The 21,123-nt window shown below is 51.0% G+C and overlaps 9 protein-coding genes across 9 annotated transcripts; 6 read left to right on the top strand and 3 right to left on the bottom strand.

Moving 5' to 3' along the window:
- Nucleotides 1-1,149: 1,149 nt before the first annotated feature.
- On the bottom strand, nt 1,150-2,875 carry P168DRAFT_291131 (uncharacterized protein). The gene is made up of 6 exons (XM_024837351.1): nt 2,540-2,875; nt 2,428-2,484; nt 2,111-2,371; nt 1,646-2,046; nt 1,479-1,591; nt 1,150-1,421 (listed from the first exon to the last, which is right to left on the bottom strand). Exons 1-6 carry the CDS (start codon nt 2,730-2,732, stop codon nt 1,388-1,390), a joined length of 1,059 nt encoding a protein of 352 aa, XP_024691550.1. The 5' UTR covers nt 2,733-2,875; the 3' UTR covers nt 1,150-1,387.
- A 695-nt stretch (nt 2,876-3,570) lies between these two features.
- Nucleotides 3,571-4,336, top strand: P168DRAFT_291130 (uncharacterized protein). The gene has a single exon (XM_024837350.1). It carries the CDS (start codon nt 3,613-3,615, stop codon nt 4,207-4,209), a length of 597 nt encoding a protein of 198 aa, XP_024691549.1. The 5' UTR covers nt 3,571-3,612; the 3' UTR covers nt 4,210-4,336.
- A 137-nt stretch (nt 4,337-4,473) lies between these two features.
- P168DRAFT_345379 (uncharacterized protein) lies at nt 4,474-5,064 on the bottom strand (the record flags this gene model as incomplete). Its single annotated transcript, XM_024841864.1, has 3 exons — nt 4,474-4,684; nt 4,745-4,937; nt 4,995-5,064. 3 exons carry the CDS (start codon nt 5,062-5,064, stop codon nt 4,585-4,587), a joined length of 363 nt encoding a protein of 120 aa, XP_024691548.1. The 3' UTR covers nt 4,474-4,584.
- Nucleotides 5,065-8,484: 3,420 nt separating this feature from the next.
- mirC (siderochrome-iron transporter MirC) lies at nt 8,485-11,141 on the top strand (the record flags this gene model as incomplete). Its single annotated transcript, XM_024838213.1, has 5 exons — nt 8,485-8,708; nt 8,761-8,891; nt 8,956-9,690; nt 9,746-10,407; nt 11,106-11,141. 5 exons carry the CDS (start codon nt 8,485-8,487, stop codon nt 11,139-11,141), a joined length of 1,788 nt encoding a protein of 595 aa, XP_024691547.1.
- A 1,183-nt stretch (nt 11,142-12,324) lies between these two features.
- Nucleotides 12,325-13,284, top strand: cdc42 (Rho family GTPase CDC42; the record flags this gene model as incomplete). The annotated part of the gene is made up of 4 exons (XM_024838212.1): nt 12,325-12,344; nt 12,508-12,627; nt 12,778-13,156; nt 13,222-13,284. 4 exons carry the CDS (start codon nt 12,325-12,327, stop codon nt 13,282-13,284), a joined length of 582 nt encoding a protein of 193 aa, XP_024691546.1.
- Nucleotides 13,285-13,436: 152 nt separating this feature from the next.
- P168DRAFT_173939 (uncharacterized protein) lies at nt 13,437-14,036 on the top strand. Its single transcript, XM_024832908.1, has one exon. It carries the CDS (start codon nt 13,565-13,567, stop codon nt 13,955-13,957), a length of 393 nt encoding a protein of 130 aa, XP_024691545.1. The 5' UTR covers nt 13,437-13,564; the 3' UTR covers nt 13,958-14,036.
- A 1,104-nt stretch (nt 14,037-15,140) lies between these two features.
- P168DRAFT_328052 (agmatinase) lies at nt 15,141-16,489 on the bottom strand (the record flags this gene model as incomplete). Its single annotated transcript, XM_024841310.1, has 3 exons — nt 16,346-16,489; nt 15,232-16,269; nt 15,141-15,161 (listed from the first exon to the last, which is right to left on the bottom strand). Exons 1-3 carry the CDS (start codon nt 16,463-16,465, stop codon nt 15,141-15,143), a joined length of 1,179 nt encoding a protein of 392 aa, XP_024691544.1. The 5' UTR covers nt 16,466-16,489.
- A 356-nt stretch (nt 16,490-16,845) lies between these two features.
- On the top strand, nt 16,846-18,844 carry P168DRAFT_255016 (putative beta-ketoacyl synthase (Cem1)). The gene is made up of 8 exons (XM_024834434.1): nt 16,846-16,928; nt 17,198-17,364; nt 17,432-17,539; nt 17,593-17,664; nt 17,717-17,803; nt 17,850-18,116; nt 18,173-18,541; nt 18,609-18,844. Exons 1-8 carry the CDS (start codon nt 16,877-16,879, stop codon nt 18,768-18,770), a joined length of 1,284 nt encoding a protein of 427 aa, XP_024691543.1. The 5' UTR covers nt 16,846-16,876; the 3' UTR covers nt 18,771-18,844.
- Nucleotides 18,845-19,067: 223 nt separating this feature from the next.
- P168DRAFT_291122 (deubiquitination module subunit SGF73) lies at nt 19,068-20,962 on the top strand. Its single transcript, XM_024837349.1, has 4 exons — nt 19,068-19,350; nt 19,412-19,525; nt 19,609-20,280; nt 20,366-20,962. Exons 1-4 carry the CDS (start codon nt 19,329-19,331, stop codon nt 20,761-20,763), a joined length of 1,206 nt encoding a protein of 401 aa, XP_024691542.1. The 5' UTR covers nt 19,068-19,328; the 3' UTR covers nt 20,764-20,962.
- Nucleotides 20,963-21,123: the final 161 nt, after the last annotated feature.

The following is a 21,123-nucleotide window of genomic DNA, read 5'->3' as shown; positions in this document are numbered from 1 at the left end:
CTTACTCTTACAAGGAAACTGGGAACAGGTGGGAGGACGATGATGCTAGGTAGATTGTCGGTTGACTGCGGAACGACGGCATCCTCTCTTTTCTTTTATCTTGTTTTATTTATTTATTTTAATTTTGGTTTTTGATAATCTCCCCCTTCTTGAGACTCAAATGGATTTTCTTTGTTCTCGGTGAACTTACCTACCTACCTACATACAGCCTACTAAGTAATAAAGGGTAGGTAGCCGCGAGGACTACATAAATCCATCAATCAATGGATGTGCGGTATTAATCAGCGCGCAGGCAGTATTGTTGTATTTTATTTGTTTGGTACTGTATATTACAAGACTTGCATACATGTATGTATGTATTGATGGATATTTCGCCATATCTTACAGATTAGACACTTGGGTATACTACAGTAGGGTATCAAGTAGGTAGGTAGGTAGGAAGGTAGCAAGCACAGAGAGGATAACCATGGTACCGCATATAAAACACGAACTTATTTAGTAACAGTCAACGACACCAAGCTAATGAAGGAAGTAGAGTAGATACTACTACTACCCGATCGAGAAAGACAGGCCATGGGTAGGTAGTAGGCGATAAGAGTAGGCAAGTCTCTAGAGCCATCCTCACCTTAGCCTATATACGACGCCAACTACGAATGTACCCCCGTGTCACTGGAGTATCGACTCCTCATCTGATCCACGGTTGGGTATATCGGATAGAGTATAGCAGGTGTACATCGTGGCTTGGTTGTACCTGTGTATCCCGAGTACCTACTTCACCATGATTTCCCTGATTTCCCTGATTTTGTCCCGAGGAAGAACGTAATTAGCCTTGTGTAGGCAGGGGTGTAACTGTCTGGCCTTGTTATGGGACCGGTAGTTGAGTCTGCCGTGTTTGCCGTTGGATGACGACGGTGTGTCCCCGGCATGTATGGTGATTGGGGAGGGCTGGATGGAGGTGTAGGTATGGGTTGGATTTAGGTTGGGGGCGTTGTGCGGGGAGAATGGGTGGTGGTTGCGGTTTTGGTGTAGCTTTTTGATGGGTTGGTTGGTTTCTTGGTTTGGTTGATTGTGGTTGCTTCTATGTTTAGGCTGAGTATCTAGGTTGGTAGGTTGGTAGGTTGGTAGGTAGGATGGGAGGGGGATACAGGATACAATCGGGAGATGCTCTGTGCTTATTGACTTCCTAACTATCTAGCTATGGGAGTGGTCTGTGTACAATTTCTTCCTTCCTTCTTCTTCTTCTTCCTACTATCCCGATTATTTCCCGATTTTCCGATTATTTCCCTGACAAATGTACTTCAGTGTTGATCAACTACCCCAGATACAATGCTCGTAAGTTCTCGATCGTCGTTCATCCAACGTGTTTCTCGTGGTGAGATACCGGTGATCAGTCGACGTGGTAGCCGGTAGCAAGCTCGCAGCTTCAACCATCACGTATTAGCCATGCTCGGAATTTGTAGAAGGGGAGAGATACTCACGGATCAGTCCCATACTGGATGTTGCAGTGCTCCCAGTCAGCGTCGCGGACAAGCATCTTGTGGAAATGAACCGCGTTCTCGATACTGCAGAAGCGGAAGACCACGGTGCGAGGCTGGGTCGTCGTTAATTGCGTGCACTATAAAGAGAGGAGTTGGAGTAGGCTTACAGTATCCGGCACATAGGTGTCAAGGATCTTCTCCACCTTGCGATTTCCCGTCTTTGCGAGATTGTAGAGCTGCTCCATAGTCACATCCATGTTGGCTCCCACGACGCGGACCACGCGAGAGGAACCCACGGAGAGATTGTACGCCAGCGCGGAGCTGACGACATCGACTTCGTGGCCGGTTTCCACAAACGCAGTGAATTTGCTCTCCAGGTCGATCCCGTTGGGGTATTTTTTGTAGAAGGCGTCGCAGGCTTCGTGGTCGCAGAACAAAATGTGAGCCTTGCCGGTGGGAGTCACGTACACGCTCTCGACGACGCCTCCGTGGATCAAGGAGAGGACCTTGTTGGGGCTGCGCCAGGCGGTGGGAAGGCCGGTAAGGATCACACGTCGGACGCGAGACGCTATTCAGGAGAGAATCCATGTTAGTAGCTTTCATTCAAGTGAAGGAAAGAGACGATGACGTACCAGGCTTCGAACGCTCTTCAGGCTGACCCCAGGTCTTGAAGGTTATCTGGTGCTCGCGATCCTCCACGCGGTCCTCCTTGTGGTCTTTTGGGGTGTCCACGGGAGCTTTAAAGGCGGGCGGTTTGGTCGCGGGAGAACCAAAGGAGATTGCATCGCGAGCCGCAGCCGCAGGATCAGCGTTGTTGACAGCCAGTTTGTCCTCGACCTTCGAGTCTGCGCCGTTTCCCCACTCATCAAAAGGGGTGGTGACTTCTGGATTAGCTGTATCAGTCGGTATTTCCTTCGCTTGATGGATCAAGCATGGGGGGGTGACTTACCGGTAGTAACATGATTGAATCCAGCAGGGTCATCAAAAGTGGTAGTTTCGGCCACGGCTGTATCAGTCAGTTCTTGGTTCGCTTGATCGATAAGTCTAGGAGGGTGGCTCACCGGTGGCATGATTGTCTCCAGCAAGGTCGGACACGGATTCGGATTCGGTCTTGGTGTCCTGTCTGGTAGACGCGGCTGAGGTGTACGCAGGGAAGGTTTCCTGGAGCTTACGTGCGGCAGCCATGAAGCCAGCGGCATCGTCTACATCGGCCACGGGGTATTCTTTTTCGGGCTCAGGAGAGGTGGAAGCCATCTTGGTAGTCTAGTTGAGTTAGACGATGACAAGGAGATGGAAGAGGGAGAGTTTGAAAGAGGGAGAGAGGTGTGAGTGTGTGAGAAGAATGGTTTCAAAGACAGGTGAGTTGTTGTGTCTTTGTTGTCTGGGGGAGGGAATGACGCCGAGAACATGACACACAGGGAAACATGGAGAAATTGTGGAAGAGATCAGGAAGAGAGAAATGAGAAGATTAAACTCACCTGAGATGGCCTGGGAGTGAATTCACGGTTGGATATCTTTGGGGCATGAACACTATCCTCCAGACCAGCAAAGATGACCCTGTCCAGGACATCCTCGATGGAGTTGATGATGATACCGGATATTCTCTTGAGAGAGTCCATATTTTGGTTGGTGATGTTAATCCAGTCAACTATTTACATGTTGGAAAAGACAATGATCCTCTTTATACCATAGAATCATGTGAGAATAGGCAGGAGTAAGAAGATACAGTCACTTAAAAGCAACAAAGTCAGTAGTGATATATAGATATCCTGATCACATTTCCAGTCATTGTGAAATGTTCAGAAATCATAATGTTGATATATTCACTGTCAGTAGTTTGATACCTCATTATCCTCGCTATAATCTTGATCCAGTATATTATTACCAAGACTGATTGACATATATTAACCATTTATAAAATTTATAAAGCTCAATACAGAAAAGAATCATATAACCTCTATACCTGGCCTCCTATATAGATCAATATGTACATCGTTTATAGATCACGCTGCAACTAAGGCGCCCAGCCATGACTCACATAATACTCTAAAATGATCCTCAAACCCCTCACTAAACACCACCTCCTTTACAACTCTTCCCTCCACAATCTCACCAACCCATCTATCTAACAATCATGCCCAAATTCCACTACGCCAACTCATCCGACCCCGTCCCCAGCGACGGCAACGACAACCTCCCCCCCAAATTCACCATAAAAGTCCCCTCCCAAACCGACATCTGGACCAAAGCCCCAACCACAACCCGCTTCAACGCCCCCATCCTCTACCGACCCATTCCCATCTCCTCCTTCCAGCGCATGCGCGTCACCTTCACCGCCAACTGGGAACACCAGTACGACCAAGGCGGCCTCATCTTCGTGCTAAACGGCACAGACGGCCCCCGCAAGTGGATCAAGACCGGCATCGAGCTGCTCGACGGCCAGCCCCGTCTCAGTACCGTTGCTTGTGACCGCGCCGCGGATTGGAGTCTCGTGTCTGTCCCTGAGGGCGCCCGCGGCGCTACCGTTGAGGCTGTCCGTGCGAAGGATGATTCGCTGTGGATTTATCTTGTGGAGGATGGGGGGCAAAGGACGCCGCTCCGGGAGGTGACGTGGGCGCTGGAGGAGACGGGCGTTAGAGATCTGTGGGTTGGGGTGTATGGGGCGAAGCCGTCTGATGAGGGGGGTGATTTGGTGGTTAGCTTTGGGGATTTTGTGCTTGATTTGGTTTAGAGCTTAGCTGTTCTTTGATTGGGGGGATGATCTTTCAGTGAGTGTGGAACAGTCTGATCTTCATGAACTTCTTGATCTTCCTCTTATCCATATTGTAAGTTTATATTTTTACTAGAGTAGGCATTGGCACTTTTATCCTGAAGTATAGAAAGTAGAGAGAACTTTAAGAAAAATGTCTCGAAGCTAGTAGCATGATATAATATCCCAATCAATGAGGCCCCGCAAGAAATACACTCAATGAGTCATATATTCTCTAACAGTGTAGCTAGTTTCTAGATAACATATTGAATCCCAACATTCTCAGTCTATGTTGAAAGCAGAAACCAACTATCGCTCCAAAAGCCGCATAGTACGTGGTCTTTATGGGCGTCGACACTAAGACTTTGTGCAATGATAACCACTGATATTGTTGACACACCAATCAGGAAGCCGCTTGAAACCAGGATATTCCTTTCCAGAGCAAGTCGCGGCATTCCTAGCAATTGTCAGTTCATTTCATCCCTTCTTGACTTATATCGGGTCTGGATATACTCACGGAGTGCCGACAGTGCAAAGGTAACCCTTCGTGTCTACGGCGAACGAGCCCGCATTGTCTCTAAATCCGTCCCGGATCTTATGCGTGACCGACGGCTTCTGGCATTCGTTGTAGCAGGGTCCTTTGAAATCGTAGTTTAGGCACACTCTGATCTTGACGCAGACTTCAGGTACGATATGTGGGAGTTGGGTTTCTGATGTCAGTTTCTGTGTCAGTCATTGCGGGGGGGGAGGAAGGTTTAGCAGCGTACCTTCGGCCGTGGCAATGGCTGAGCTGGGGAGAATGGCCATTGCGGTAGCGAGGACGCTGATAAGCTTCATGTTGGGAGTCACTGGAAAGGTAGATTGATCTTGTGTTGATGATTTTGAAAGGTGTTGATTGACTCGAGCTTGAAGTATGAGCGTGGGACTGGTATTCATAGGCTTTCCTTCGTCTGTGAATACTCTGCATCAGGCCTCTTGAGAGCCTGCCAGGAGACAATGAAGCCAATAGATTTGTACTTTCTGGATCTGAATTGCAATGTAGCGCAAGGCTTTAATTTGCAAGTCCTTGGACCGGCAGTTTCCTATAGCTAGGGAGGCCTGATATGGCGGCGGAGGCCTAAGAAGAGGGCTGAACAATTTTTGCTCAAAAGCTCTGTGCCGTCAATGATAGAGTGAAGTGTACCTGAATGTGTAGTTTTATCCAGAAATGGCAGTTTCCTATCGTGAGGGAGGCCGAGTATGGAGGTGGGAGGCCTAAGAAAAAAAACCGAGCCTTTCTGCTCAGAATCGCACTGTGCCATGCATAATAGACGAACGTGTACCAGAATGTGTAGTTTTACTTTAAGACAGTACTCAATGTGTAGTTTCATCGAGAGATGGTAGTGTCTCCTGTAGATAAGAAGACCCAATCTGTAGGTGGGAGGCCTAAAGAGAATAACTGAGCCTTCCCTGCTGAGAGTAACACTACACCGTGAGTATAAGAGGAAAGTGCACTCCGAATGTGAATTTTTGTCCAAAGACAGCAAGACGTGGGTAAAGGGCTACTGTATCTCCATAAACCTGCGTGTCGTTGGACGCCTACCCTGTATATATTGTGGTCTGCTACGGAGTAACCCAAGATTAGAGATATACGTATCTCCTCTCTTGTTCAAAAGCTCACGGGCGTATAAGGGTCAAAACTTCGTTAATTCCAGTTTATTTATAGTCACTTACTATAAAAGGAAGTATCTCTGTTTGCATACTATCTTCTTCACTCTGTAATGGTATGCGTTCGGACAACTTCCTACTGGACCAGCAGGTCGCTTTGACCAGTTCTCTTGGTCCATGATGTCCAGGAGCTCACTCAAAGCTGTGACTTGCTCCTCGAGTAGCTTGCTGTGAGTCTTAAAGATGCGTAATAACCAAGAAGCTTGCTTGGCATGTTCTCGGGAGTTGGGCGATATTGCTGTATATATCTCATAGCTCTAGCGGAGCAGGGCCACGATCTCTCTTTGTATGATATACGTTTGGATCTGGAATCCGTTGACTTGTCCTCCGGAAGCAGGTTCTGGTGGCAGTATCTGGCGTTTGTCAAGAATCCAAGGATTGAAGGGCTGCATTGTGATGTATGTATCTCTTAATGGGTGAAAAGCTGTTAGAGAGCAGGATATCTCGTAATATCCTTCATATGCTAAATTATGAAAGCAGTGTCTTTTAGCTGGCCTGGCGTATTTAAATTGAAACTGACGGCGATGTCCTCGGTAGACCTGTAAGCTTATAAACTTTCATATTAACAGACAACAAGCATAAAAGAAGGACAAGTTCGATTATAAATAATGGGTTGATCCTGGAGCAAAGAACGTGGTTACCGGCTCAGATGCATATATGACGCACGGCCGGTAGTACAGCGCAGGTCCCGACAAGAGATGCTGTCCTACTCTCTCAAACAGACGAGATGACGCCGCACTGCTGTGGCATGGATGCAGCTTGTGGCACGTCTTGACTGTCGGGGACCGTAATAAGAAAAAAGAGACGAAAGGAAAAGAAAATACAGTGATCGACACTCCTTCGAGTCCCGAGACATCCATCCTGAAACGCCACGAGAGAACAGAAAGTGACCTCCCCCTCCCCCCCACATGAAATTGAACGGTCTGACCCCGATAGCCCCGGCGTTGCAGCGCTAGTGTCGATGGAACACGGGATATCATCGGTTCATCTATATCTCCCGGATGGAGTGGGGAAGACAACTGTCGTCGCACTGACGGATTCAAATCACATGGCTTTCGGGGGGAACGTGGATGTATCTTGTGAGTCTTGTCTGTGGTACATGTCCTACTATCTGATTTTTAATCGTTGTAGAAGATTACATTCAGTGTCGAAGTTAGTATACTTCAAGTGGAGAAGGCTAGTCCTCGATTGGTCATGGCTGATCGGCCTGATGGAACCCCTTTCACGCGGTATTCGCGGTAGAATCATTTAAATATGGTCGTGTATAGTAGTATAGTATCTCGTATTCTATAACACTCATCTCTTCCTCTTATGATATTTATATTACTATCGTTTCGATATAATCGATGCATTGATCTGATAAAGAATCGTCCGTAGAGGAGGATGATAAGCTGATCTTATCATATCTGATGGAGCCGAAACCGCAACTAAACCATTCCCGGCTTTGCCACTTCTGGCTAAACTTCTCCTCCCCACCTTTTCTCTTCCTCTCACTTTCACTCTCACTTCCTCTTCACGTCACTTCTTCTTCCCCTCTTTGCATATTACCCTTCCTCTGTCTACTCCATTGGTAAAATATTGACGAGCACTCAGAGGAATACTGGCTACTTCCTACCTTCGTCTCCCCTTCATTCACCCCACCTATTCTCCGACAGGTCGCTCATGACCTCACATGCACCATACCAGTCTTGATTACGTGGATCTCCTCAACTGATCAACTCCAAACGCAAGGATAACACTCCATGAGTCACTTCTTTACCCTAGATGAGGGCTCCCCAATATCTCAATCCCACTATCGACTCGCTCAGCAAATAGTTTCCGCTTCAGCCTCCCATTCTGGTGGTGCCATACCCTGCCTGGGCCTCGGGCCTCAAGCCCATAGGCTGATCCCGCTTTCCCTCCCACGTCGACGTGCATAAGTCTCGCCTGTCGATCGTGTCGGCGGGCCCCCTCCCCCCGATTGTGATTCATACCACCCCATTCTTCTGCAGTTTGGAGTTCTTGAATGATTGCTCCCGCGCTTTCTCCCCCTGTACAATAGATATTCTCGATCGCTGGATCCACCCCTCTCCGAAGGTTACCTAACTCATATGTCTCTGGTACCCGACGCCTGACGTCTCATCTACGCTTGCGCTTCTTCGCCTTGGCCGCCGGCCCCTCCCTTTTATTTGAACAATACTCCACTTCCACCAATCTCCGATTTTCGTTCTTGGTTTCCTTCGACACTGGTTGATTTGGCGCCGATCCCCGCGTGGTTGCTTTTCGTCGTTTCGTTACGGTGGGCCCGTCTATCTGGCTAGCTCTCACGTAACCAGCGGCTTTATAAAACAATACTTTTCCCTCCGTCCGCGCTTTAAATTCGGCTGGCCCTATCGTGACGCTTGATGCGCGGTGTTTGGACTGGGTTTCTCGGACGGCTACTACCATATCCCTCGTGTGTCTCCCTACGATTTGACTACGATCTCTCGAACCTCGCCCTTGATAGATGGACCGTGCTCGCCCTACTTTCGCCCGTCGAAAACCGCCCTTGACGTACTTGGCCCTGTCGCAATGCCCCAAATTGATGTCCGATCGGGACCCTCGTATGGAACAATCGACCCGGACCCAATGGAACACCCGGCGGACGAAGGAGAACATCTCCTGCACCCGGGGTACGAGACCGATGGCCACGCCAGCGACTCGACCTCGGAGGATTCGATCCAGGAGGGCGTCCGGAAGATCGAAGCCATCAATCTGACGTGGACCACGAAGTCCTTGATCATAGCATACTTCAGGTGTGTTCCCCGGCCCACCGTATGCCGAGGTCGCAACTGACCCGATTCCCAGCATCTTTCTCATGGCGTTCTGTACCTCGTTGGAGAGTCAAACGACCATTTCCCTTTCGGCTTATGCCACCAGCGCGTTCAGCAAGCATTCTTTGATCTCCACCGTCATGGTCATTCAGAATGTGGTCTTGGGTAGGTGAACCTCGATCGTGGTTGTCCGGTGGTTTTGTGCTCTCCATCCGCTAATCCCTTTCAGCGGTGGTCAAACCCCCCATGGCCAAGATAGCCGACGTCTTCGGTCGCTTCGAAGCATTCTGCGTGAGCATCTTGATATATGTCCTTGGCTATATCCAGATGGCTGCCTCGAACAACGTTCAGACCTATGCGTCCGCCCAGATCTTCTATTCGGCCGGCTCCACCGGTCTGCAGATCCTCCAACAGGTGTTCATCGCCGACAGCAGCAGTCTCCTGAACCGCGCGCTCTTTGCCCTGTTGCCCGAACTACCCTTCCTCGTCACCGTCTGGATCGGCCCGTCGATTGCGGACTCGGTGCTCCACAATCTCTCGTGGCGGTGGGGCTACGGCATGTGGTCGGTGATCCTGCCGGCGTCGTTTCTGCCCCTGGCCCTCTCGTTGCTGCTAAACCAACGCAAAGCCCGTCGTCTGAACCTCATCAAGACGAAGGTGCACCGTCGGACCGGGTTCGTGGCCCGCGCCCGCCGCACCTGGTATGACCTCGACATGGGTGGACTGATCATCCTGTCGGCGGCGGTCATCCTGATCCTAGTCCCCTTGACGCTGGCTGCCAACGCCAAAGATGGTTGGACGAACAACAGCATCGTCACCATGATCGCGGTGGGCGTGCTGTGCCTGATCGCATTGCCCGCCTGGGAGACCTCGAAGAGATTGGCGCCGCGGCCGCTCCTCTCCTTGCACCTGCTCAAACAACGCACCGTCCTTGCGGGCTGTACCCTCATCTTTTGGTATTTCAGTGCGTATCTCCCCCGATCGCGCGTGCTCGTCGAAGACGCGCTAACAAGATCTAGTGGCCTACTTTTTCGCCATCCAACCCTACCTCTACTCGTACCTTCAGGTGGTCCAGGACTTTGAAGTCTCCACGGCGGGCCGTGTGACCCAGACCTTTGCATTCATGTCGACGATTTCCGCGTTCGCGGTGTCCCTGTTGATCAAGTACACGCGGCGCTACCGCATCTACGCGACCGGCGGGTCCGCGGTGTACATGCTGGGCTTCCTGCTGATGTATCTCTTCCGGCAGGAAGGGAGTTCGTACGCGCAGATCCTGATCCCGCAGATTCTGGTGGGACTGGGCGGCGGGCTCGTCAACGTGCCCGTCCAGCTGGGCATTCAGGCCGCCGCCAGCCACCAGGAAGTGGCCGCGGCGACGGCGATGTTCCTCACGTGCATGGAGATGGGCGGGGCGGTCGGGGCGGCCATCTCGGGCGCCATCTGGACGCATAACATCCCGCGCAAGCTGGAGCGGTATCTGCCCGAGGCGGAGCGGCCGTTCGCGAAGGAGATCTTTGGGAAACTGACCAAGGCGCTCGAATACCCGATGGGATCTCCCGCTCGGATTGCCATCAACCGATCGTATCAGGAGACGATGAACAAGCTGCTGATTCTGGCGCTGGTTGTGACGCTTCCGCTGATCCCGCTGAGCTTGTTGATGGACAACTACAAGCTGGACAAGGTAGGTTTCTCGTGTCCTTCCACTCGTCGCATCCCACTCACAAGGCGATAGATGAGCCAGGGCCCTCAAGATCACGAGCCGATCCTTCCACGCGAGGCCGCGGAAGGCGACACGGACCGTCACTCGAAGCGAACGTGATAGGAGGCGATGCTGTACATGTGCAATTGGCACCCGAGGCGTTGCGGGGCAGGACTCCGCAGCTTTGTTGTTCCGGGGGGTGGTCGAGCCCCGGAACCAGGTTGAAATGGGAGAGAATCCTCTGGTTCGACATGTATCTGGGTTTGACTCGGGAGTGGGCCCATTGTTCCCGTGTCTCTTGCTTTCTCCCTTTTTTTTTTTTTTTTACTCTCTTCCTTTTCTTCCTCCCATCTTTTTATCACTTCCTTTTTTTCCATTTCATTTTTTTTTTTTTTTTTCTTTCTCTTTTTTATAGCATCTCAACTTTATTGCATCGGCGAGAGCATTGGTCTACGTGCTAGCCACGCACGTGGAGTTTTGGGATGATTGTTTTTTTTGTATATTTCTTTTTCCGACGATCCTTGGGATTATGACCGGGATGGGGCGGGACTCTATAGATAGACCTGGGATGTTTGATGGCATGTTTGAAGGCATGCTTGATGGCATGTTTGATGAGCATGAATGAAATAGACGAGTGATGATCTATAATACTAGGTAGTACTGTAGGCTGTAGGCTGTAGGTTGTAGGGCTTAGGGGAGTGGAAACCGAGGGATAAAAAACAAACAATCAAGAGAAAAATAACAAATAAAAAAAGGGAAAAAAAAAGGGTTGATGGTTCCCCGAGTGGATCATCACATCATGAAACTGCTTTTGCTTTAAATTTTTTTTTTTTTTTTTTTTTTTTTTTTTTTTTTTTTTTTTTTTTATTTAAAGGAGGAAAGAGTGGATCCCCCGTCCAACGCTCTGACAGAGTTGACAGAGTGACAGGTCCGATCGGGGATGAAGTTTGGATGGGAACATGATAGACAGATGGATGGACTGATGGATACCTGAGAGATGAGGATGCAACTGCCGTTGATTGATTGCCTGGGATTCCAGGGGTTCATCAACAACAGGAGTATTCATTACCTGATACCTAGGTACTGGATACCTGGGATACCAGGTATCCAAGGGAACCCTTGGATTGGTATTCCGTATTGACTCTTTCTTTGTAATATCCTAATATCTTTGTAGATAGAAGATATCTAATATTATTGATCTAGTGACTATCTCAATCATCAGACAGGATCGTGAGTACCTAGATAGGACAGGATCATGGCAATGGATTGAAACGTGCCATCTGTATTCTCCCGTACCCGTATTGAGCGACGCTCTCTGATTTGTCCCGGATGATTTCCACAGTTGGCTGGACTTTTTCGACTCAATACCTCAGGCTCTTACCTATGCTAACCACTACTAACTACTACCACTACTCACCGCACACCAACCACCATCGACGCTGCTATCCCTACCCCGGCGCTTCTTCTCTCCCCCTCTCCCTCTTCTCTCTCTCTCTCTCCTCCTTCTTTCTTCTTCCTCTCTCTTCCGTACACGTTTGTCCTCGACTTCTTTTCTCTCTCCACCACGCGTCTCGTTGATTTTCGGGTTCTCTCTCTATTCTTCACTTTTCCATCTTCTTTCCTCCCCTCCTCTCTCTCTCTCTCTCTCTCTCTCTCTCTCCACCCTTCTTCCTCCCCCCCACTCATCCATCCGTCTTCACCCATACAACTCACCGCATATCACTCCTATCCCGTCCCATCTAGACAGCTCCTCCTCCCTCTCTTATTATCATATCATCCCCTCCTCCACCGGATTCATCCCCTCCCCTCTCTTCCCCTCCGCTCTCCCCTCATCCTCCTCTTTCTTTACCCCTGCACCTCCCCCGTTCGCAGAGCCTCCGAGAGCTCTAGATTTCCACCATGGTTGTGGCTACGATTAAGTGCGTCCCCCCCCTCTCTCCATGCATCCCTCGATCCTCCTCCCCTCATCCCCCTCATTTTGTTGATCGCCAATCTCATATCGCGATCCCCCTTCCCTTTTTGATTTTCTCACCTGATTCCTCGGTATTATCCGCGCCTGCTAACTCGGTCCCCCTTCGATAGGTGTGTGGTGGTTGGTGACGGTGCGGTCGGAAAGACATGTCTCTTGATTTCTTACACGACGAACAAATTCCCTTCGGAATACGTGCCTACGGTCTTTGATAATTATGCTGTTACTGTTATGTAAGTCGACTTGCAACCCACCAGTCCGTCTCCATCGCGCCCAACCCCGATGTCGCGACGATGCCTCGAGTTCGTGTCGGATCGTTCTCTACTCGGACTCGGCAGCTTTTCTCCTAGCGAGTCCTGACTGACCGTTTCTTCTTTCGCTAGGATCGGTGATGAACCGTATACGCTGGGTCTCTTTGATACCGCCGGTCAGGAGGATTACGATCGTCTCCGCCCGCTGTCCTACCCTCAGACCGACGTCTTCCTCGTCTGCTTTTCCGTCACCTCCCCCGCCTCCTTCGAAAACGTCCGCGAGAAGTGGCTCCCCGAGGTCCGACACCACTGCCCCGGCGTCCCCTGCCTCATCGTCGGCACCCAGACCGATTTGCGCGATGACCCCGGCGTGAGGGAGAAGTTGGCTCGCCAAAAGATGCAGCCCATCCGAAAGGAGGACGGCGATCGCATGGCCAAGGAGTTGGGCGCCGTCAAATACGTCGAATGTTCCGCCCTGACTCAGTACAAGCTCAAGGATGTCTTTGACGAGGTGAGTCGATGCCTCTATATATGGTTGTCTATGAAATCTCGATACTAACGCGATCTTTTCTTCAGGCCATCGTCGCGGCGTTGGAGCCTCCCGTCAAGAAGAAGAGGCCCACCTGTTTGCTGTTGTAATGGAGTCAAATCATGCGTTACCATGTTAGTCGCTTCCTCCTTGCCCCCTTCCAGACCTCCGACTGACCCGGTTCAGATATGTTGCAATGCGTTTGGAAGGTTGGGAGCGTTGACGTGCTTGATCGAGAACTGAAGCCAGAATCTTTTCCTTTTCTTTTGCTTTCTTTGTTGTTTTCTCCCATTTTCTTCGACTGCATGTAAGAGGGAGGCGGATCATCACCTTCACCAGAGGATTTTCTCATGGCTGTCCCCGAATTTCGAGCAATCCTACCACCGATCGATGGCCTGCGAACCAGGATACTCGCCAGTCCTCCCCTCGACACCTTCTCCGTCGGACCATCTATCCTGCACGTCCGATTCATGCCCGCCTCATTCCGTTGATTCACCCGGATCCTTGCTCGTGCCTACCCCCGGCTGTTCCCCGGCTGTTTTCCGCCTTTCTTCCCTTCCACTGTCCATGTTCCCTTCTTTGATTCACCGTCTCTGTCGGCGTTGGAAGTCGAGGCGTCTTATTTTTGGCTGGCTGATGATATTGATCTGTTGCTTCATCTCCGCGATTTTGTTTCCTGCGACATGCTTGTCCGTGACCAAGACAAGACAAGACCAATTTGTTGTGCCATTCCACCCCTTTCCTCATCCCTCGGGACCTGGCTTGCGATGCGATGCGATCTGATCAAGCCGTGATACCCCGGGTTTACCTTTCCCTTTCCTTACCCTCTGGCTCGATCTGTTGCCTTGCTCGATCTGTTTGCCTGGCTTGATGCATATGGTCATCCCGGGACCGGGTTATATATCGTGGTGGGTCCGGGGGTTGTCTTATTGTCTCGGTCTTATATAGCTCGTATGGGGCTTGTATGAGTCAGTAGAGCCTGAATGGAATATATGTGTTGATTGTCTGTGTAGCCTTTTATAGGACGGTACTTGTATTGTCGAATAGACTGTTGTTGTTGGTGAGCAGTCGTCTCTGGGGTTGATAGTATTATCGCATGGGTACGCATCTACTGAAACTGACTGAGAGTGAGTGGTCCTGGAAGATGTCACAATGGAGCCATAATACTCTCATCAATTGTCCTCACTTGATACTCCATATCCATGATAGCCAATAAGCTCTCTCTGAGATACCTAGCTAATATGATACTCCCACTTACAAAGTCCGCACTCTATACCCCACATACATAGTGGCGTTTAAAATAGCTGATACATTCACTACTTAATTGAGTCTTGTTTCTCACCTGCTTTATATATGTATCTTAGTCAAGATAAGCCAAGCTGGAATCAATACGGTACTCGGTTGCTGGTAATCGTAGTTGTCCTGGTTTTAGACTTGATTCGATGCCAAGTGTGATAGTTGGTGAGGTATATCTGGGGTAGTTGGGCTCTCACTAATCTAACTAAGTTCTTACTTTATTTTATACTTTGTATGTATGTTTAACTGCGGGGTGGCTGACGGGGTGTACTAATATATCTGGGGTTGTTGGTTATCGTACATACTCGTGATTGGGTTTTACTTTGGTTATAGGTTATAGTTTATAGTTTATGCTTTGGATATGTAGGTAGGTAATAATTGGTGAGGTATATCTGGGATGGGATGGGATGATTGTGGTGCTCTTGATGTCATGTCTGCGCTTTGGACTCCGTACTCTATGTATGTGATTATGGCTGCGGTAGGTATGAGGCTTGGTGATTGAGGCCTGGCTTTATACTTTATACTTCATGCTTCATACTTCCTGTGGGTGATAAGCTAGGTTTGCGATGGCTAATATCCTCACTTCGTATTTCATACTCATACTCATACTTATACCCATACTTCATACACATGATGGCTGACAAGCTACATCAACCTCGTTGATCCCCATCTACAGCTCATCCTTCGTACCCTGTCCCCTCGAGCCGTCCTTCTTCACCTGCCCCCCGACGATCCCCCCTTCACCCCATACCACCCCCCACCTCCTCCCTCGACCCCCGCTTCACCATACTCGTAATTATCTCAAACGCCGCCTGCGCAGCCGCCAAAGCAGTCGTCTCCCCCTTATTATCATAACTAGGCGACACCTCCACGATATCCGCCCCGACAAGATTCAACCGCTCAATTCCGCGCAGGATCCGGATAAACTCCCGCGTCGTCCACCCGCCCGGCTCGGGCGTGCCCGTGCCCGGCGCAGTAGCTGGATCCAGCACGTCGATGTCCACGGATAGATACACAGGCTGGTCGGGGTCGAGACCCGTTCGCGCGAGAATCCGCTCGACGACGCCCATAGGCCCCACATCGTCGATGTCGTCGGCGTGGATTCGGATGAAGCCCTCTTGCTCGGGGCTTCCCTCGGCCGTGTAATCGCTGTCGTCGGTGCCCGTTAGACGGGTCCGTAGGCCGGCGTGTACGCTCGTCGCGTGGCAGATTAGACCCTCTTTGCTCGCCTTGTAGAAGAAGCTTCCGTGGTTGAACTGCGTTTGCTCGGACTGCCAGTAGGCGGAGTACCGCACGGGATTCCATGTATCCAGGTGCGCGTCGAAGTGAACCACCGTGATCGGCTTCCCGTAGATCTTATGGAGCGCGCGCAGCGCAGGGAGTGCAACGCTGTGGTCGCCTCCTAACGTAACCAGCTTGGGCTTTCCGGCCGAGATACCTTGCGCCCCGCCCTCACTGCTCGACGGCGTCTTGCGCGACCCCAGCTCCAGAAACGCCTCGTACATCTGCCGCTCGGCTAGCCCGTTGTCGAACGGCGTGATCGGGATATCCCCGCAGTCTTTGATCGTCGCCCACGACATGTAGGGATTGATCCCTGCGCGCGTGTTGTAGCTGGTTGCGCGCAGCTGGCGCGCGCTGGCGGCGCGGATGGCGCGCGGTCCGAATCTTGCGCCGGGGCGGTAGCTTACTGCTGTGTCGAAGGGGGCGCCGATGACGGCGATGTCGTAGTGCTCGTTTGGGGTGGTTAGGCATTTGACGGGGTTGAGGTGCGCGAAGGTGGATATTCCCGTGAAGGACCACTTTTGTTTATCAGTATTGATTTATATATGTATACGGTGTGTATGTGTATGTATGTATGTGTATATGGAGACTCACCTCTTGATCCCATTTCTTGAGTAGTTCTTCGCGCTCGGCGTCGGGGATGGCTTCGTCATCGTGGTGGGCGCAGGAGAGGGCGGTTCCGGCTAGGGCGAGGAGCCCTAGGAAGAATTTCATGTTGATTATTGGTGTGGTGTATACTGTAGAGAGTGAATATGGAAGAAAGAAAAAAGAAAAGAAAAAAGAAAAGACGAAGAAAAGAAGGAGGAGATGCTGGTTATATCCATGATCCAGACAATTGATAGATCGATAAGGATACAGTACAATACACATGTTAAATGGTATTGCGCACCCGTAAAATAGCACCAATACAACGTAATACGACATCCACTCTATCGTGAAGACTTTCCCTTTCGGGCCACTTTTTTCATCATCAACTTCAACTCTCGATCTTCTTCTCTTCCGATTCGTCTTGTCTCATTCTTATTTCTATGCCCCCGCGGATTTGCTCTCCTGCATCGTTATCTTACAGAGTATCATCTGGCTTGGCCAATTCATCTTTCTATCTATTCGCCGGACCACGATGCCATGCGTCGGGTTGTCGTCACTGGTCTAGGAGCGGTCTCTCCCTTGGGTGTTGGTATGTCTTTCTTGCTTTCTTTCCTTGATTTAATCCTGCCATACCTACCTATTACCGCTCTGTATCACTATGGATCAATTGATCATCCCCACTTCAACCACTTAATCGAGAAGAGAGGAGAGGGATATCAAGATTCATCCTCGGTCCAATCAACCAACCAACCATCCGTCCCCACTCCTCCGCATCGGGAAGGTCAAGCCTTTGGAGAACCCCTCATTCTATAGTCCATACATATATGTATTTATGACAATGCTAAACATTCCGAACAGGCATCCGTCGCACCTGGTCCCGTCTATTAGATGGTCACTGTGGCATTGTCAATGTCCGTGAGCGTGGCCCCAGGTTCGCGGAGGTACCGTGTCAGATTGCCGCCGTTGTGCCCCAGGGTACGCGGCAGGATGGCGGGTGGAATGCTTCCGAGTGGTTGAGTAGGGATGTATGTTTATCTATATTTATATTGTGCTTGGTGTTGAGCGCCTCCGCTCAGAGACTGACCCGCGCAGGAAGAGCGCAAAATGGCTCGCTTCGCCCAGTATGCGCTGGCCGCTTCTGAGGAAGCTCTTGATGATGCGGGGTGGATGCGGACGACGGCGGAGCAGAAGGAAGCTACGGTGTGTATCACATTTGACGGTGTCTATGGACGGTATCCGCTGACCGTCTGCAGGGAATTTGTTTGGGATCGGGGATTGGGAACTTTGACGAGATCTATGATACTGTCGTCGCCTATGAGAAGGGGGTGAGTCGGTATCCTTGTCGCGTATATGGTTCTAGCGTGCTGACTAGTCTAGGGCTATAAAAAAGTCTCCCCCCTGTTTGTACCCAAGTTGTTGATCAATCTGGGCGCAGGCCATATCTCCATGAAGCATGGATTCATGGTAAGAGGTGATCCTGTGCGATGGCGGGACGTGGCTAAATTTGCAGGGCCCCAACCATACGGCAACGACGGCGTGCACCACTGGCGCCCATTCCATCGGTGATGCCGCTCGCTTCATTGCCTGTGGCGACGCCGATGTCATGCTGGCTGGCGGAGCCGAGTCGTGCATCCATCCCCTGGCCATCGGGGGATTTGCACGAGCGCGCAGCTTGGCCACTAGCTATAACGATGACCCCGAGAAGGCATCGCGGCCGTTCGACGCGGATCGCGAAGGCTTCGTCGTTGGGGAAGGGGCCGCGATGGTGGTCCTCGAGGTAGTCTTCCATACTTATTGAAAGAGAACAGGACAAACAATACTGACTTTCTATAGGAACTGGATCACGCAAAGGCGCGAGGCGCCAGCATCTACGCCGAGCTGAAGGGCTACGGCTGTTCCGGCGATGCTTACCATATGACGGCTCCCAAGGAGAACGGCGAGGGCGCCTTCCTGGCGATGAAAAAGGCGCTGAAGAATGCGCATCTCCCCCCCTCTGCGGTCGACTACGTCAACGCACATGCCACATCGACGGTCGTGGGAGACGCCGCCGAGAACGCCGCTATCAAGACCCTCCTGCTCGGTCCGGGGGGGAAGCAGCGCGCGAATGAAGTGAACATCAGCAGTACTAAAGGCGCAGTGGGCCATCTCCTGGGCGGAGCGGGCGCTATAGAAGCGGTCTTTAGTGTTCTGGCTATCCACGAGGTGGGTTCTTTTTTCGTCTTCTCTTCCCCTTACTGTTTTTCTAATAGAGTTGTGCTAACGGTGATAGAATACCATGCCGCCGACGATCAACCTGCAGCGTCTCGCTGACGGGTTCGACTGTAATTACGCGCCGAACGAGGCCCAGGAGCGCTCGATCGAAGTGGCATTGACCAATAGCTTTGGATTTGGAGGGACGAATAGCTCTTTGTGCTTTTCGAGACTGAGGTGATGCTGGGTTGGCTGTATTTGTATCTTGTATATACCTACCTGCGTTGTAAATGTAAACACGGCTTTGGATTGCATCACCCAATATCCTATCAAAGACGGCAGTAAAGATATATCCTCTTCAGTCAGCTACACTAATCCAGCCATAGTCATCAATAACGAACAAAGAATCAAAAGAATAAAGACCGTAAGAAAGCATGAAGAACAATAGGCCACCACGTGACCACCCGATGCGGAGAGACAGGCGGAACCTCACCTCGACACTACGATAATACTAACTCACTAACCCAGTTCCGACCGACCGATCGATTCAAACCCACACTTCCCCCACACATACCTACACATACACATACACATATACAACCACGGCCGACGACCCGTGATTCCACTCGTTTTACTGCATTTTCCGATTGATTTACCCGTTTGGCGCCCGCCCGCTATATTACTTCTACTCTCGGAGAACAACGGCGAACCGGACGGACGTCGAAAAGGAAAGGAAAGATAGGAGAGGGGGGATAACAGAATAAAGAAAAGAAAGGAGAGTGAGAGGAGAGCATCGATCATGGCGACTAATACTGGTGTTGGTATGTTTTACTGGCCGATACTGGATTGGCTACGGAGTAGCAGGGCTGATAACAATGATAGGTAATCTGGTCGATGCCTCTGGGTATAAGTACTCGGAGAAAGATACGAAGCCGGGGAAGATCAAGTTGAAGAAGACTGGTGCTGGGGCTGGTAGGGGGCGGAAGAAGAATGATGGTATTTTCTCTCTTTCCCGTTGTCTATCTTGTTGGGTATCAGGGGTGTGTATGAGTGTGGATGTGGTTGGCTGACTCCTCCAGATAAAGAACCCCCTCCCTCCCCCGGATCCTCGCCCATTCTTCCTGAAATCGATGAGAAGACAATCGCTGCCTTTCCGACGGGTAAGCCGCGCGAGGAAGACCGCTTGGAAACTGTTATCTGCAAGACGTGCAAGAGGCCGGTCCTCAAGCAGAACGCCGTCGAGCATATCCGCGGCTGCGTGAAAGCGAAGCAGGAGAAGGCGAGGCGGAAGAAGGAGGCGCGCGATGCGGCCAACCGCGCGAAGGAGAAGGTCGATGGGGACGACGAGGGCGCCGGCGCCGGCAGCGTCGGCGGGGATAAGGGCGACGGCGAGGAGTCGTCGATGAAGGGGCAGAAGAGCGCGAAGAAGAGCGCTGTTAAGGGGATGGCGGAGGATGGGACGAAGAAGGGGAAGAAGCGGAAGGCGGAGGCTGAGGACGATAAGGATAGCAAGGAGCCGACGAAGAAGAAGAAGAAAAAGGAGGAGCCCAAGCCGAAGGCCGCGAAGCCGAAGGGCCCGGTTGATGTTGAGAAGCAGTGCGGTGTTACGCTGCCTAATGGGGCTCAGTGCGCGCGCTCTTTGACTTGTAAGAGTCATTCTATGGGTGCGAAGCGTGGGGTGCCGGGTCGGTCGTTGCCGTATGATATGCTGTTGCAGGCTTATCAGAAGAAGAATCAGGCGAGGCAGCAGAGTGAGTCTTTTCTCTTTCTTCTTCTCCTTCTTCTTCTTCTGTTCTCCTTTCGAGTGCTGTTGGCTGACCACGGATCTATCTGCAGAGGCTGCCATCGACGCCAACGCGCCCCTTCAGGACGACCTGGAAAACAATGGCCCCGTCGACTCCGACGAAGAGAAAGACGCCGTCATGGCTGCCATCTCCCGCTCGCATCCGCAGCCCATCGCCACCCACACCCTCATCTCTACCAAGAAGAAGTACCAGTTCGTGCGCATCAAGGAGATGCTCTCCCATGCGCTTGGCGGCGCTCGTGGCGGCGGTCTCTTCTCCACTGGCGATAGTAATCCTCCCGCTACTGATGTTCATCTCTTCACTCCTGTAGAGGAGATACCTATGTCTTTCCCGGAGCCGGCTACTGTCGCAACTGACAATGTAGGCGATGCTGCCGCTCAGTCTTCGGTGCAGGCCTCGAAGAACACGCCCGTTGTGACTAACGCTTGAAGCTCGCTCGGGCTTTGCGTTGGACCTGGGCTATGATTGATGATCTGTTCTTTTCTTTCTTTTTATTTTCCCTTCTTTGTTCCTTCTTTCTTTCCATCTTTCTCTTTCTACACACCTTCACATCAGTCGCGCAATTGGAGCGGGCTCGCAGAGATGGCGTTGGTTGCATGGTTGTTCTACAGCAATGATATGATACCCCGGTGGATTCGGTAGCCATCTTCTTAAATGCAAATCGTGTCTATAATCGTTGTACATGAATATAAGTCGTAGTTGTAGGGAGTGGTCCGTATAGTTACAGACAAGGCACATGATGACTAAGAACCGACGGGCGAACCTGGCCGATCCCCGGCGTCGCTTGGC

This window comes from Aspergillus campestris (genome assembly GCF_002847485.1).
Source record: "Aspergillus campestris IBT 28561 chromosome Unknown P168scaffold_8, whole genome shotgun sequence".
Lineage (NCBI taxonomy): Eukaryota > Fungi > Ascomycota > Eurotiomycetes > Eurotiales > Aspergillaceae > Aspergillus > Aspergillus campestris.
Note: the sequence above shows the minus strand (reverse complement) of the source record. Positions and strands in the feature narration are given on the sequence as shown.